The 17,896-nt window shown below is 34.4% G+C and overlaps 2 protein-coding genes and 2 pseudogenes across 3 annotated transcripts; 3 read left to right on the forward strand and 1 right to left on the reverse strand.

Moving 5' to 3' along the window:
* The first annotated feature begins 1,223 nt into the window (after positions 1-1,223).
* Positions 1,224-2,303, forward strand: LOC145584770 (putative xyloglucan endotransglucosylase/hydrolase protein 23 pseudogene; annotated as a pseudogene).
* A 2,042-nt stretch (positions 2,304-4,345) lies between these two features.
* LOC145584772 (putative xyloglucan endotransglucosylase/hydrolase protein 23 pseudogene) lies at positions 4,346-5,322 on the forward strand (annotated as a pseudogene).
* A 948-nt stretch (positions 5,323-6,270) lies between these two features.
* LOC145586167 (putative protein phosphatase 2C 22) lies at positions 6,271-13,138 on the reverse strand. Of its 2 annotated transcripts, none has more exons than XM_081642917.1 (4): positions 12,503-13,138; positions 10,155-10,352; positions 9,598-9,809; positions 6,271-7,337 (listed from the first exon to the last, which is right to left on the reverse strand). In XM_081642917.1, exons 1-4 carry the CDS (start codon positions 12,668-12,670, stop codon positions 6,773-6,775), a joined length of 1,143 nt encoding a protein of 380 aa, XP_081499043.1. In that variant the 5' UTR covers positions 12,671-13,138; the 3' UTR covers positions 6,271-6,772. The 2 variants fall into 2 exon arrangements, with proteins under 2 accessions (XP_081499043.1, XP_081499044.1); XM_081642918.1 differs by having other exon boundaries at positions 10,155-10,349; positions 12,503-13,136.
* Positions 13,139-16,265: 3,127 nt separating this feature from the next.
* On the forward strand, positions 16,266-17,181 carry LOC145584773 (protein CHLOROPLAST VESICULATION-like). The gene is made up of 2 exons (XM_081641567.1): positions 16,266-16,424; positions 16,739-17,181. Exons 1-2 carry the CDS (start codon positions 16,315-16,317, stop codon positions 17,106-17,108), a joined length of 480 nt encoding a protein of 159 aa, XP_081497693.1. The 5' UTR covers positions 16,266-16,314; the 3' UTR covers positions 17,109-17,181.
* Positions 17,182-17,896: the final 715 nt, after the last annotated feature.

Below are 17,896 nucleotides of genomic sequence, written 5' to 3' on the forward strand. Positions count from 1 at the left end.
AGTTCAGTTCAGTTCAACTCCAATAAGTTCAGTTCATTTCAATTCAGTTCCAATAAGTTCAGTTCATTTCAATTCAGTTCCAATAAGTTCAGTTCAGTTCAGTTCACTTCAGCCAATCAAAACAGGCCCTCATTCTCTTCATTATTTATCGACGACCCCCACCGTTCTTAACAAAAAAAGTAAGGGTATATTGGTCATTTACCACCCAAAAACATTCTAAAAAAAGGAAAGAAACACAATTGTTGCGAGTAATGTGACCCATCCGTTTTAGGAAATTATTGCGAGTAAATTGGACCAGAGGTAGTATTTAGAATGATAAAATTTGTTTTTATAGTACTACACTTCAAAATAAAACTATGGTAAAAGTTAGTTGATGAAAAATAATTAAAATAAAATAAAACTAAATGTGTCAATTAATTTGGGACGGAGTAAGTACCTCCATTTCACAATGCTCATAACATGTCAATTGTTTAAAATTTGTTAATGTAAAAATTGTACTTCATAACACTAATTATATAATTATCGGATGTTTCAAAAACATTATATGTCTATGACAAATTTTACAAGATAACAATTCTATAAACTTTGAAGGAGTCCCCATTCGTCTTGATGATACAAAATTTGTTTATCTAATGGCATTCTCATAAATATATCAACAAATCATCCCAGTCAGCATGACATTTTTGTAAATAAATGAACAACTTTTATTAATATGCTGGTTCCACAAATATTGACTTATTTACGAAAATACCATGCTGACTGAAATTTTTTATTGATTTATTTACGAAAATGTCATTAAATAAACAAAATTTGTTTATCATCAAGATACACTTGTATTTTCTCTAAACTAATATGACAATAATTTTCCTTGCATATTGCAATAATATAATGAAATCAAGATAATACTCGAGTTCCTTCTCCCATGCATAGATCCGCGTAGTCATTTTTTTTTTTTTTTTTCTTTTTTTTTTTTTTTTTTTTTTTTTGTCGAGAATATAAAAAATATGGTTGGCTTGGTTGCAACCTTATTGACCCCATATTTTTTAGATACGGTTTTCCACTTGCATCTTTGTGCCCCAAAATCCAGCTATCTCTTACCATTTCCCTATCTTTTTTCCCCTTTCCAATCACATTCCAGCTAACAACTTCTACCAGCTCACTCTCCACTCACTCAACCAACCTACTCACTTTACTACTACTACAAACTTCCCTTTCGAACACCCCTATATATAACTCCCTCTTCTCCAACTAAACTTCATCAAACATTCAAATATCATAAACATTTATCCCACAAAAAAAATATGGCACCCTCAAAATTTGTTTACATTATACTTTTCTTAGCCACTTTTATTGCCACTTCTAAGGCCAACTTCAACAATGAGTTTACCATTACTTGGGGAGATGGTCGAGGTAAGGTCCTCGGCAACGGGGACGATCTCACCCTCTCCCTAGACAAATCCTCGGGTTCGGGTTTTCAGTCTAAAAACGAGTATCTATTTGGTAAAATCGATATGCAGTTAAAACTCGTACCCGGTAACTCTGCTGGTACTGTCACTGCTTACTATCTATCGTCGATGGGGCCTACCCACGACGAGATAGATTTCGAGTTTTTAGGTAACGTAAGTGGGCAACCTTACACTCTTCATACCAACGTGTTTGCACAAGGCAAAGGTAACCGCGAAAAACAGTTCCACTTATGGTTCGACCCTACTAAAGATTTCCACACTTACTCAATTCTTTGGAATCCCCAAAGAATAGTATTCCTCGTTGATGGAACTCCTATTAGAGAACACAAGAACATGGAATCAAAGGGAATCCCATTCCCTAAGAATCAACCAATGAGGATTTACTCTAGTTTGTGGAATGCTGAAGATTGGGCCACCCAAGGTGGGCGGGTCAAGACCGATTGGGCCCAAGCCCCATTTACTGCTTCATATAGAAACTTTAAAGCTGATGCTTGTGTTTGGGCTTCCGGGTCATCTTCTTGCGGGTCGGGCTCAGTACCCAAATCCGGGTCAGAGTGGTTGACCCAAGAGTTGGATTCAGCTAGTTTGGAAAGAATGAGGTGGGCCCAGAAGAATTACATGGTTTATAATTATTGTGCTGATCTTCCTAGGTTTCCTCAAGGTCTTCCTGCTGAATGCACTGCTACATCTTAAATGTGATTTGTCACGATTTTTGTCACTTGATTAGAATTATATTCATCATTCTTTGATTCTTTCTCTAGCTGTTTATTGTAACTTTGATTCTTAGTAATATGATTAATGAAATATTCTCAAGTTGAGATGATTTTTCGATTTATATGTGATACGGAGTACATTTACAATGCCTTAGTAATTGGGAGAACGAGTAATGACTAATGAGGTTTAATAGACTTCTTTCGTCCTATATTTCTTGCATCACTTTTGTATTATACCTGATATTTCCAATTTTAATAAGAATTCAAGTCTTTCTAGTTATTTGGTCTAAACTAAAATTTTAGATGGACAACTCACTATAACAATAGGTTAATTGATCTAAATTCTGACTTGACCATGCAACTTATTTAACGTATTATAATATTAGGTTATTTGACCTACACCCGGCCTGAATGATTACGTTTAAGTACGGACTTTGATGTCTAAGACTTGACTCACTTGAGGTATTATAATGAACGTCTTCATTCAAAAGGAAACTTGGTTTGAAGGAAAGCGATTATATATGGAAGAGTATGGAATAATGAAAAATAAATTGAATAAAAGGAAATCTAGGGACAAAAAAATAAAGGAATATCAATGCACGTGGTTTCTGGTATGTGAGAATGTGACCCATATTCTGTTCACTAATCCTTTTTTTTGTGTCCTTAATTAAGCCAATCTAAAGAATGTTTTATAGATGTAGTGGGTAATATAAAATACGAATATTGTACTATGAGATTGATAAATGGGGTATGTATATGATTATTTGACCTTATAATATTGATTTTGAACACATACTTATCAAAATCACATGACCCAAATTGATATGAATTGAAACTACGCAAAACCAATTGAAAATAATGTGTAACATAATATTTGGATCTATATAAGCTAATTGATCGAAAATGAATATGAACTGAGCCTGACTTATATCGACTCGAATTTAATTGACTTGAAATATAGTACTTACATTGTAATTGAATATGACACGGTCTAGAAACACATTCTTTGAAGATACAAATAAGGAAATTCTTTGTCTCTAATAACTTGAGTCGTTAACGACTTTAATAATATTCATTAGTATAAAATCGTGTTTAGATGGTATTTCCATGGAGTCCCAAAATACTTCTTTATTAATATCAGCAAACGCAAACTTTGTTGGTATCAAGAGAATTCTTTATTGGTATTAAGATATATAATAACATCAAAAGTATAATTTTACACCAAACAAGTGTTATTAGAGTTAATAATTACTCAAGTTATTATTCCTAAAAAAAATACTCAAATTTTTTATTTGTCAAAAAGAAATTATATTACTCAAGTAATTAGAGGTTGAGAAATGCTCATATGAATGATCTATTGTCACTTCTTATTATGAGTATTAACTTTTAACATCCCTACGCTTTTGTATTCATACCTACGGAGTACATGCTATTAGCTATACCAAATCCTATTGCTTTTTGCTCAGTCACATGGATATATGATGATTTTTAATTTTCAGGTGTCTTTTATTTGATTTTTAATTTCCTAATGGCTTAGGTACTAAACTAGTGTTATTAAAAATTTCGCACCAATTAAGTATAAGACTGAGGATCTGTTCTCATTTTCTGAACTAAGTTGAAATGAAATATACTGAATATTTTATTAAAGAAGAAAATTAAAAACTAAACTGAACTAAAGAGAATTGAAAATAATTACATCCTACATTGTTTTCTCATGTTGTTTTAATTAAAATATTTTGACATTCATACTCGCAAATACATAAAATCAACTACTATCATTCTTTCAATATTAATTTACTCGTACTTTTTATTTATTTTTAATGTAAAAAGCATTGAAATACCATGACGGTGAGCGAGTAGTAAAGTACTCATAGTAATGATGAAATCCATAATCATTGTCTAAAAGGTCATACTTCTTTTTTGCATATTCCCGCGTCAAAAAAGAACGAATAATATAAAAGAATCACAAGTGTTTTATATATACACCTCCAAAAATGAGTTAAACACGGTTTTCATGTTCACGTCATTTTCTATTGCCATCCACCAAATAACTCCAGCTATTCCACCAACTATGCAAGAACCTTCCTAGCATTCATCCACTCATTCATTCACTTCCTATATATAATCTCACTTCAAATTTAGAAAATATCAACCAACTCAAAAAAACATTACTAAAACATAAACACAAAATATGGCATCATCTACTCTTGTTTTAGCCACTCTTTTTCTAGCCACTTTTATTGCCACTTCTAGAGCCAACTTCAACAATGACTTCACCATTACTTGGGGAGATGGTCGAGGTAAGATCCTCGGCGATGGGGATGACCTTACCCTCTCCCTCGACAAAGCCTCAGGGTCGGGTTTTCAATCTAAAAATGAGTACCTATTTGGTAAAATCGACATGCAGTTGAAACTCGTCCCTGGTAACTCTGCTGGTACTGTCACTGCTTACTATCTTTCGTCGATGGGAACTACCCACGATGAGATAGATTTTGAGTTTTTGGGAAATGTTAGTGGAGAGCCTTACACTCTCCATACCAATGTGTTTGCTCAAGGGAAAGGTAACCGCGAAAAACAGTTCCACCTATGGTTCGATCCTACTAAGGATTTCCACACGTACTCGATCCTATGGAACCCTCAGAGGATTGTTTTCTCAGTTGATGGGATTCCTATTAGAGAACACAAGAACATGGAATCACAAGGAATCCCATTTCCTAAGAATCAACCAATGAGGATTTACTCTAGCTTGTGGAATGCTGATGATTGGGCTACACAAGGCGGGCGAGTCAAGACTGATTGGACTCAAGCCCCGTTTACTGCATCATACAGGAAGTTCAATGCTGATGCTTGTGTTTGGGCATCTGGTTCATCTTCGTGTGGGTCGGGTTCTTCGCCCTCATCGAGTTCGGATTGGCTGACTGAAGAGCTGGATTCAGCAAGCATGGAAAGGATGAAATGGGTGCAGAAGAATTACATGGCCTACAATTATTGTGCTGATGTTCAGAGGTTTCCTGAAGGACTTCCTACTGAATGCACTGCTTCATCCTAAATGCATTTTCACTAAAAAAAAAAAAAAAGTGGTTATTTTGTTATTAAATTCTTTATTCTAGATTCTTTGTAGCAAATTAATGTACAATCAAAAGTTCATATTGTAGAATTGATTTTCAATTTGTGTACTTTTTCTTCTGAAAGTGTCAACAATTAACTCAGAAATTACACCATTTACAACATATTGTACTTGTAATTATATATGAAACATTATCAAAGTGAAATTATAAAAACCTCTACTTAACTGTTCAACAACTAAGCACCTTATTTCCCCTCATGTCGTGAAAGATAAGTTTGAAAAAAAATTCTGATAAGAATTATAAGTTAGACCGGTTTAGAAGAACTTAGATAAGTTCTGATAAAGGTTAATAATGATTTCTTAAATTTAATTAAAAACAAAAAAAGGTCTAATTAGTTTAAATATGTTACAAAAAGAGAAAACCATGTGAATAAAACTTGAACTACATTATGGCTCGCATTTTCTGTATTTTTCACTAAACTAGTCCAAAGATAATTGTCACATTATCTCATCCTTGTCTTATTAGACAAAAGTATTTCCTTGAAAGTAAATAGAGAAAGGGTTGGACTATGTCCCAAAAAATCGTAGTATAAAGATTCAATTTAGGTCGGGTCAACTCACAAAATAGCTCAACAAATTGGGCTGTGCATCACCATACTAAGTAAATGTGGCTTAGTTATTTAGGCTGGGGAAGCGTAACTTATCCGCAAATGTTGCCAATACAAATGGTAAGATCAGTTGGGCACTGAACACTGAATGAACCCAGGAAAACAATTTAGCAATGAAGCTCGTCACATCATCAATACAACAGCGTTGTGTACAATGAAATTCAACGCCTCTCTTCGATACAAAAGAGATGCTTGGTCACTCGGTAAACACTAGCATATATACATCGTACATAGTAGTATATACATAGTGAGGATGAACTAGCATCTTTCCCCGGTAAATAAGCTACGAGCTTATTTTGTGTTCTTAAAAGCAGCATTTAATTTTCTTCCAAAAGAAAAACCAATACCAAACAGCATTTTATATAAGCATAAAATATATTCATAGAACTGTAGTATGCTGGTTATTGCGAAACAAACATATATTATATCAGCAAAAATAATGAGCTTAACAAATGTTGTATAAGCAACAAAACCATAGAACATTTTGTACCACAATTTGTAGTACGAGGAAAGTCTCGTATTAAGAATCATGAGGGAGCTCAAAGAATATGGCTCCCCCCCTACGAGTCGTGTTTGGTGAATTATGAAGCATAAAGCATCCTTTATAAAGCGAACCAACATTGCCAAACTACCAACTACAAAAATTTAACCTTACAGCGAGGTGAGATACTAAACTCATTGCCTAAACTATAAATCAGCCATAAAACTAGAGTAGAACAGGAATGAAAATGTCAACTTACTGCCGCATATGGTACAGTTGGACAATCACCTCGATGACTTCTCCGATCTCAACAGGACTAACTACGGAGCTACGATATGAATCTGAAAGGAACTAACTATTCGTTGTCACCGTCTTAGCTAAATTTCCAAACCATCCAAAAAGCTCTGCAACTCTCGCAACCCTTCAGCGGAAATGCTCCTTTGGACCCTAGGCCTTGGAGCAATCAAGTTCGGGGGCGGCTCAGGCCGAAAACAAACTACAACAACAGAAAGATTATCCCCACTTTTCCTCTTCAAAGCCTCATGAACAAGATCCTTGCTGCACATCACAGGGTCATTGTGCTCTTGAAGTCTTCGCCGTGCAAAATCAATAGCATTCTGGCTTCTAAAAACATCCCACAATCCATCACATCCTATGATAAGGAACTCATCCTCTTGAGTCAACTCAATTGTCATAAGCTCAGGCTCAGCAGTTAAGGGTCCACCATCACCACCCTTTAGTCCTTCCATATGCCAGTCTCCAAGAGCACGGGCAACATTGAGTTGGCCGTTCAGGTAGCCATCATCAACATAGCCTCCACATGCTTCAATTCGTTTCAGCTCCCGAGAGCAGTGCGGTTTATGATCCCTTGACATTTCAACTGCTTTGCCCCTCCGGCATAATATAGCTCGACAATCACCAGCATTAGCCACAACCAATGACCTGTGGTAAATCAAAAAATATGTTCCACATTCAGGCATCTCATATAAAAAAAATAAAAATAAAAAAAACAAATAAAATGCAAAGATATAGTTTTGAACTTAAAGTCACTTAGATAAGGCTTTTGTCAGAACAAAAGAGCTACCAACATTTAAAACCCCTTCAATAGTAATACTCCCTCCATCCTAAAATATATTAGCATTTTTCCTATTTGCGATGTCCCAAGATAAACTCACCATAATTCTGAGTTGAAAGTGAGAACTAAAATATTATTCTATAACCTCCTCTCTCCAACTTATCAGCCCTTTCACTCTCCATCCCTACATTACACTTATTATTTTGGTATCTATCCAATTCCCTTTTCAGTATTACTCTACATCGTCATGCCAAACTAAGGGTAACTTTCAACAAGATCCTTTTTTATTGTTCTTAGAATTTAAAAACCAACTCGAATATCATGGGCTTTTGAGTCTCCAATTAGCCAACTGGGTAAAAAAGGAGGACCCTCATTTTTAAAAAACGGCAACATAAAAGAATTCTTTGTCAATAACTACTCTAGTCATTAATGACAATAACAAGTGTTTAATGGTACTTTTTAACCTTGTATTTGTAAATTATTTTACCAACATGAAGTCTAAAAATACCATTTTGTTGGTACCTTTAAGCCTCATGTCGTAATATTTTTACCAACACGAGGTCTACTCTAAAAGTACTAACGTGCGCTTGTTATTGTCATTAATGACAAGAGCGGATATTGATTCAAAAACCCTCGACAACATAAACACATTTCATGCAACTAGTTCCATGAGTTATTAGGGGTGAGCGTGCCAGGGTACCCTGTAAAAATCCAAGAACCAGAACCTTTTGCAACAGGATCCTAAAAATAGGAACCGGAACCGAAATTGAGAATCGGAACCGGGACCTAAACCTGCACGGAACAGGGTACCGTGTCTTTCAAAGTAAACTTAATAGTTACTTGATTGTATAGAATATTTAATACAAAGTTACAAATACTTATATTAATACCATTAATTAAACCATTAAGAGTAAGATGAAAAATGAATAAAAGGAGGAAGAAAGGTAGGTGACGGCTTTTATACAATTTTGATATAGGGCTTTTATAATTGGGCTTAAATGATAAGTTCCGGTTTCATTTACCCTATAAGGGAACCTATCCTAACAGGGTACCCTACAGGTTCCGGGTCTAAAAATTTATTACCCGGAACCGGAACCGGAATCGATACCTGTTGTACCCTGCAGGTTTCGAGTCTAAAATTTTATTACCCGGAACCAGAACCCGTTGCAACAGGTTCCCATATTTATTACCCGGAACCGGACAAGCAGGTTTCGATTCCTGGGTAGGGTAACCTGAATTTTTGCTCACCCCTATGAGTTATGAGCCCATAACTAGCCAAATTTAGTATTTAGTTGCTCATCAGCTACAATTGCTAAACTTTTTTTTCATTCTGATTACAAGGCTCATTTTTATGGAATATTTATGTATCCTAAATGGAAGGGGCTGTAAATTACCTTCCATCACTACCAATTGTAATCTCTCTCCTCATATCAGATGAATAGAGGACGTTAAAATCTTTAAGCCCAAATTAAAGATCCAATAAGTTGTTCTCAACCTTAAGTATTATCCTGATAGTCCTAATACTTAATATCTCAAATCCAATCCTATCATATCAACAACTCCATTGATTTTCTCTCCAACAACTCATCGACAACATTTTAAACTACCTTCTACCCAACCCAAATAAAATACTTTGATGACAAGAATAAAGGCTCTTTAAATATTCATATTACTCCAAAAATATAGAGATATAAATATTTCCTATAAAAGGCTAGCATAGATTACATGAAACAAAACCAAAACAATAAAAAAAAAATGGGTCCACATATCACTCAGAGTTGCATACAATACCCTCAGGCTACTGTATTATCTTTAAATACCTAAGTAAACACTCAAGGCCAGGTAATATAACTGCAGCCAAAGTTGCCATATAAAGGAGTGCTGCGATAGGCAAACAAGGGTTGGCTACATACACAACTTGCTCACCAGTATAAAAAGGCGGATGGAAACTCAAACACAGTAAACAATCCAGTAGGCAGTAGCCTACTAACATCACAGCCATAAACAGCAAAAGAAGGACAATCAGAATGCCAGATGGAACATAGAAGATTTTCAGCCAGTGGTAAGCCAAATTTATGCTGACAGAGGATATAATTGCTGAGTAGTGAAACAAATAGAAAGACCAACCTGCCAACAACAAGAGCTGCCAATGCAGTTGTACCAGAGGCAAGCCCTGAATCCAATGTGCATGCTTCAGCAAAAGCATTGTCAGTCTGCAAAAATGCTGAGCTGATGACCCTTTCCATTTCACCAGGAAATTCTGTGTCCTCAAAAATGAACCGAGGCAGATGACAACAGGCAAAATCAGCAGCATGCTTGCCCCCATGACCATCAAAAACCTGTATGTTAAGATTTAGTTTTAAAAAAACATCATTAAAAAAATTATAAAATTTTAAAAAAAAAAAGCCATCAAGCCATACCACTCCAAACTTGAAACGCCAGTACACACAATAATTAAATAATTAAATAAAATAAAAACTCACAGCTCTGCATCCCGCTACAAGATAGTCTACAACAGAAAAATTGAATTGCTAAATTATAGTTACAATGTAAACTATAGCATTGTCCTACAAACAATGGACGCCTAGGCTCAACTTTCCTGCACCACAGAATCTAGGTTTGGAGGAAGGAAATACATCACATGTAATTCAAACACGAAAGAAGATACATAGTTGGATATGTACCCCATAAAAGGCATTTGGTCCTTCTCCAGTATGCTGTAGCCCATAATGAAGCATAAAATCATCAAGACATACATACACATCCTCCATGTTTGAACGAAATCCAATATCTGTCCATGCTCCAGAACGAACAATGGGAAGGAACTCAGACTCACAATCACCAATCAGGGGCTCAACAGGAATGTCTGGCATTTTCACCTGCTAAATTTCTAATTAGAAACTTTCAACCACATAGAATAATACGCAAAAGAAAAATAAAATCTTGTGAAAAATCAAAGAAACAAAATTAAACATGACAGAATAATTGAAAAAGTTAGCCTGCTTCAGCACCACCCGTCCACCCAAAAAAAAAACACGGAAATTAAACTTTTGTATGGGTTGTGCATTATTGCCGAACAAAACATCGAAGGTAGGGAAAATCAATCTGACAGAACCCATTGTGATTGAAATGAGTCAAGTGCAGAAACCTGTAACACCTAAAGAGACCATACAACATAAACAAATAGCCAAGAGCATGAGCTACTTATGACACCAAAAGAGAGTGTATACCGTATAAAAAAAAAATAAAGTAGAAATGAGCATAGGCACCAAAACTTCTCCTGTCTCTTAGATGACCTATAACAGCTATTCTTAAGAGCTCAACATTCAATAGCAAAACACCCACATAAAACAATATCTACAATCAAATTGGAACCAATAAAACATAGAAGAATTCCATATATTTCTACCTTAAAAATTTATCCAATGATTAAGGGCATATTTTTTTGCTCCAAAACCATTCCATCAATCTTATGATCCAAAAAGGCCAGAGCATCAATCCCTCATCTCTATGATCAACAGCCCATAGTCACAGAAAAATAAGTGCCTGAAAATACGAACTAAATTACCTAACACTAACAGACCGTCCAACTGATGCATTCTGTCCTGTTTACATAATTTCTTTGTATTCATTATTTTTATATATTTAGCAAAGAGTACGCAATAGCATGGTCCAACCGTCCAACATACATATGCTTAATGTGTACGGCTAACATTAGGCCTTAGATTGGCAGCATGACAAAGAACCAAGCCCTGAGCCTTGACATGCACAGCCTGTTGTAATCCAACATAACACATGCACATCTAGGCAGCAAGTCTACATAATAGCTTCAACTCCCCTTTATAGTCACTTCATCACAACGTAACTTAGCCAATAAGCCTAAAAACTGAAATGATGACGCCAAAAAAATACTCACAGGCTAACACCAGTAAAATGAGGGATTAATAACAGCAGTCTAAAAATCAAGATGAGCCCAACAGAGGATGTAAAAAAGGTAGGAAAATTTTGAAAGACTACTGGATTACTAAAAAGGTAAACTAAACTTGTTGTGCACAGAAGACTAGCATATGGCGTCAATCTAATACTGGAAAAACTAACTTATTTTTTTTCCCCATGGCTAGACTAAAGCTGCGACGCCTAGATCCGTGAAATCAAAAATGATTTTAAACAAAAAGATGACTTGAAACCCTAGAACCATGATACCAGTTGTTTAACTAAATGAACACAAACAGGCAGCCAGAACCCAATATTTAAGAGTCAAGTTTCATGCTGGAGCTAGTCTAAGAACCACATGCTACAGGGGAAAGAAGTTGACAAGAGTATGCCCAGTGTAATGCACCTGAAGGGCTAGTACCAAGAACAGTCATTCAATTTCAGTTCGATTATCATAAATAACTCTTTCAATTAATGCATTATAAGACTTATATTGGATTTATTCTGCATTGGATGTTCACACTAAATGTCTATAAATCCAAACACTATGTAGAGAGATAGGAAGTAGTTCATTTATGAATCGATTGCACAATCATTAACTTGTTGAATCCCAAATGGTGAATTACCGTCTCTATTATAATGCTTAACTTGCATCAACCAAACCAATCCAACCTAACACGAGATCCAAAATCGTCCCTTCTTTTCAAATACTACAACCCATCCCCTACATGATCACTCTTATAATTCATGTTACTCGAATCTAAAGAGGCAACAAGCCAATTACTCTCAAATTTCCATAATACTTGAATTTAAAGAAGCAACAAGCCAATTACTTTAAAAAATCCATTTAACTTGCATCTAAAGAAGCAACAGGCCAAATTTTTCGACTTTTCGCTTGTATCAAGTAAAATTAGTCCACAATTCTCCCACCATAATCAATTTTCAGCACACAACAAACATAATTTCATCAAATCAATCAAAAAACAAAATCTAACAAATCTTGAATAAAAACTTAATAACCAAAACTTAAACATCATTATACATAACATAAGCTAAATTATTTAAAATATACTAAAATTCCCCAAATTGATAAGCTTACAAGAGAAGGGTGTCGCAAAAGCGTCTTCTTTCGCAACGCCGAAGATCGAGTAGCACTGAAGCATTGCCGATACGCAGCTGCAAGAGGCTTCGGCGGCAAACCCTCGCTTGAGCTGCCATTTTCACCACAACCATTAACCTTGTTAAATTCCTCCATTTGACATACCATCACACATTCTCCAATTTTCTCTAAAACGAAATTAACAACAAACCCTAACCCTAGCTTCTTCAATCCCCAATTATATAACTTCTCCTACAATTAAAACTCAAATTCAAATCAATTCAACACTCAAAGATCACGCCTTTCTCAAATTCTTGGAACAATTTATGAAGGTAATGCTTCAATTTTGCTAGATCTAAACCCTAATTTTACAAGACGTCGGAAAAATCAGATGGAAACCCTAAATGTGAAATTTTGGCATATAAATCAAATTAAAGTAAGTAGCATAATTCGGGGGAGATTGAATTGAATTGGGATTGGATTAAATTTATGGTATGATTCTGTGAACGAAATCAAAGATTTGAAATTTTAGGGAAGTTTTGGGGAATACGTGTCTAATAAAGGAACGGTCTTAAATTCGTGTAAGGGGTTTTAAGGGTGAGGATTTTTTGGGGTTTTTTTTAATTGAAAAGATAAGGTTAATCTCAATACAAAATCTATGAAAAATGTCGGTTTATCCATACAATGTCATTAATTTACTTACGTTTTAATTATGATGATCCAAAAAATCTTGATCATTATCAAGAACTTCGTACATGGACTACACGAGTTTAAGAGAAATTTAATTTATAATATTTCATACGGTATTTTTTGAATTGTATATGTGGATAGATACAACATATGAGTTTTTCTAGATTTGTAAATATATTTTGAAGTAATTGTAATATGATAGTTTGATAAGTACCTTATATGGTTTAAATAGTTAGTTTATTTTCATCTCATATGTGATTATGATTTAAGAGGTTTAAAATACAATTCCTTTTCTTTCAAAGTAATTGGTCATAATACTTCGTAGACTATGGGCCTGTTCATATTTACTTAATTTCAGTTCAGTTCAGTTCAGTTCAGTTCCAATCAGTTCAGTTCAGTTCAGTTCAGTTCCAATCAGTTCAGTTCAATTCAGTTCAGTTCAGCTCTTAATTTCCCTCTCACATAAAATATTCATTTCAGCTCAATTCAGTTCAGTTCAGTTCAGTTCCAATCAGTTCAGTTCAGTTCAGTTCAGCTTCAATCAGTTCAGTTCAGCTCAGTTCAGTAAATATGAACAGGCCCTATCTATATAAAGTTAATAGAAAATGATTACGATCTTAATATAAGTATTTGAGAAATGGCCACATTTGAAGGTTTACCTTATTATTTGATAGATGTTATAGGGTAATTTCTATTTTTTTTTTTTTAACATATAAATTGTAAAACACAATCAAAGTTAATTTTTACATCAAAAGAGCTACAAGGGCGGATGATGAAAAAAATGAATAATTAGTAGTCAAAACAATAAGGAATGATATGTGTATCTTTAAGATTGTTAACCGCTGATTGCAATCCATTTCAAAATTTACGAATCTTGAATATATATATAATTAGGAACTCAACCTTACTCATTTTGTTATCCTTGTCATTTTGTCAATACTACTCCGTATATATCTTTAATTCAATATTTCTTATATGAGTCATTGAAATCAAGCCAATCAAATTTGAAGGTTTAGTCAAGACTCCTTTGGTCATGGTGATGTACATCTAATAGCTGATGATTTATATTACTGGTACATAACATTCAGAATATGTTGGTGGATGAATTATAGAAATAAATTTATGAAGACATAATTTTTATTTCACTTTTTTTTTTCACTGCAAAACACATCAAAATTCAAATTAATTCAAAGATTTATTGAGAAAACATTAAATCTTAATTTTTAAGCCGTTTAATTTAATATCGACTCTTCCACCGTACAAAACTAAACCTTATGAACCTTCCATTTTTCTTTACAATGACAAGGACATGCCCAAATATCGTGGAGGTTTAAAGCATTGCTCACACTATTGCATACATTATACGCAATCCAAGTTCATTACGTTTTCATCAAACAAAGGAAATAAAGTTCATTACGTTACATCTTTATGTTAGAATTTGACCTTTAAAACAAAGGACAAAGCAACCCTCTACTTCGGAAGCAGTTGATTGACGGTAAACTAATAAAGAAGAAAAATTGAAACTTCTTCTAGAAAAGTAATCGAGTAAGTTAATTGCCTTTGCTTCTTCCTTTGTTAATTGGCTCAATAAGTAAGTATAAACCAACAAGATTGGTTTTTAATGCAAAGAAGTTCCAAAATTGTTGGGCCACCTTTGGGAATTGACCATTACACAAGTTTTGTCATTGAATTTTAATTAAAGAATATGCTCAACATGAGCCCCTTGATTTACAGAACAATGAATCCAAACGACCGTAATTAGCCGAGGGATGTTAATGAGCTGAGACTAAGGTAGTTTGGGCTCTCATAACACTTCATTTGAATTTGAGCGGAGTCTGAAATGTTTTTAAGCTTAAATTCTCATGTCTTGGTATAAAGGATAAGGATAAGGGAGGATAAAAGGGTGGGACAAGGATGGAAGATTAGTAGGTGGGATAAGGATAAAAATAATGTTGTCCTTTGTTTGGTACGAATTGGGAATTATATGGGAATCAGCAAGAAATTTACTTAATTACCTTTACTCATATTTCTCCTCTTTCCTCCTCCTTTCTTTCATTAACGGGGCGTTTGGTAGGAGGGATGAGATTGAGTGGGATAAGAAGGTGGATTAATAAATGGAATAATGATAAAAATAGTGTATTCCATTGCTTGGTATAGGTTAGGATTAGATTGGAATAACAAATAAAAATACAAAATTACTCTTACTATCCTTTCTTCACTCTCTTCTTCTTTTTATTTCATTAAGGGTAGAAATGTTTTTTACCCATTAAATATAATCCACATCCCTTATACCACCCCCCTAGTTATTAATTTGGAGGGATAACTGTCTTTTTTATCCCTCTCCTAACCCCCCTTATAATCCCTATTCCTCTAAACAAACAAAGGACATGTTAAATCCCTCTTCTATTATCATATCCCCCTCACTTTATCCCTCTAAACAAACACCCTTTAAGGGTAAAAATATAATTTGCCTCATTAATTTTATCCTCAACCCTTATACCACCTCATCCTAATCCTAGTTATTATTTTGAAGGGATAACTTGCATTTTTATCCATATCCCCACCCCCTTAGTTATCCCCATCCCTCTAAACAAACAAAAGAATATTAAATCCCTTTCCTCTTATCCCTACCCTCCTCTTTTTATCTCTCTAAACAAATACCTTTTAAAAGTTGTAATACTTTCTTTGTTTTTTAAAAGTGTCATTTTAATAGCTATTAAATTTTAAGACGGTAAATTAAATTAAGTAAAAAATTGAGTAAGTGGTGTTTGTTGGGACTCAAAAAATTAGAAAGAAATAATTAAACTAAATAATACTCCGTAATAATGTATCGTGCCGTGTTTTTTTCATGATAGGATGTGTTGAGCCTGAATTTGACCCATTTCCATATTTAGTTTGGACCATTGGGTCCTCTCTCTTTTTGTAGTATTTTATTTAATACTTAATGAAGCCCAAAATTATTGGATCACTCATAAACATCCTCTTGCTTGTAAGTACTATACTTCCAAATAGAAGTACAACCACATTCCTTGCAGTACCTTTCACTTTCCTATAAATACAACAAAGTTCGTACATAGTTGATCAAAACTTCAGAAGGCTTACAAAATTGAGAGAAAAGTAAGATGAATTTATCAACGTATTGCTGCCACAATCCATTGCCTCCAAGTTCACCCCTTGATCATACTTCATCATCATCTTCGCCTTCAAAGAAATATTTCTCGTATGCTCCAAGGTAATTATATCAATTTTGAATCGTTTTATTGCTAAGTTTAGCCCAAAACCCGAGTTTTGCCTAGACATATAGCCGATATAGGATTTGAAACTCGGGTTTTGGGCTACATATATCATTTGTTAAGCTCTAAGAAATGATTAATTGATTAGCAAGCTACGGGTGGACCGTTGGATCCACTCTCATTATTTTAAATTGTACGAAATGAATTTTTTAAAAATATTTAATAAATAACTTTACTAAAATACCCTTGTTGAAAGCGAATTATTTTTTAAACCATGACTAAGATTTATTGTATTGATTGATTTTTTGATTAGGAAAGGTAATGAGAATAAGTCATCATGGAGGAGCCAAAAGTTGATGGCAATTGCAACAACCATAGTAATTGGTCTAGAAGTAGGAGATATTTTAAGCAACGACGGCGGAAATTATTGGATGGCTAGTGAACTTGAAATCGAATCTCATATACTCGTACCAAAGAACGATAAGAAAAGAAGTGTTACAAGATGGAGTGACAAAAGAATGTGCCCACCATGGAACATTAATTCATTGGAAACTATTGTACCTGAAAATCTACCTAGGCCATCTTTCCATAGAAAATGGGAGGGAGTTTCTTTATCTCCTAAATCTGCTCCTTCAGTTAAACTTTTTATTATTAAGCAAAGGAAAAATTGTTTTTCATTGTGAAAATAGAACATGTACTATACATTCTCTCTTGTACATATATATGCAACAAAATGTATGCTAGTTTGTCTTATAACGTGTTTACATGTACTCGTATATACATATATTCCATATATTCTTTTGGATGAATTCATGAATGTAACTATCTCAATTCACGAATTCCTATCGGATTTCAGTGTTGATACATTGCTAGCATATGTAACTTTTAGTCCGTCGTGCACCTAGAGATGGAAACGACTGAGCTGGCATGAGGATTAGTTAGGCACTCCATGAAAATGGCCCGACTTGATACGAGCCTGTCATAAGTCCGGCTTGACATGATAGGCTAGCCAGTGGGCCATGGACCGTGCATGTTTAAAATTGGCATGAACTCTACAAGAGCACGTCGACCCAATATGTAGTATTGCCCGGTTATTTTTTATGTGTCGTATACTCATATTGCTGGGATGTGCTCTCTATTTATGAAATATCAACATGAGCCCAACACAACATGATTAGTATTTTTTTCAACTCATTCTAGGCATTGTCCGCTTAAGCACGAGACACGCTAACACGACACAAGTACACCAAAGAAGTATATACATTGTGTTGGATGTTGTTGTTATGGCTGAAATATTTTTATTTTATTTTAGCACAATCCATTTTAAACATAGTCCACTTAAACACGAAACGCACTAACACGACACTCGTGCATGAACTACTCGTACAAATATACAATAATACTCCCTCCGTTTTTAAATACTTGCTCCATTTCTCCATGCGTGAAGTTTTAGGAGAAATTGGAGAAAGAA

This window comes from Chenopodium album, chromosome 16 (genome assembly GCF_948465745.1).
Source record: "Chenopodium album chromosome 16, dcCheAlbu1.1, whole genome shotgun sequence".
Lineage (NCBI taxonomy): Eukaryota > Viridiplantae > Streptophyta > Magnoliopsida > Caryophyllales > Amaranthaceae > Chenopodium > Chenopodium album.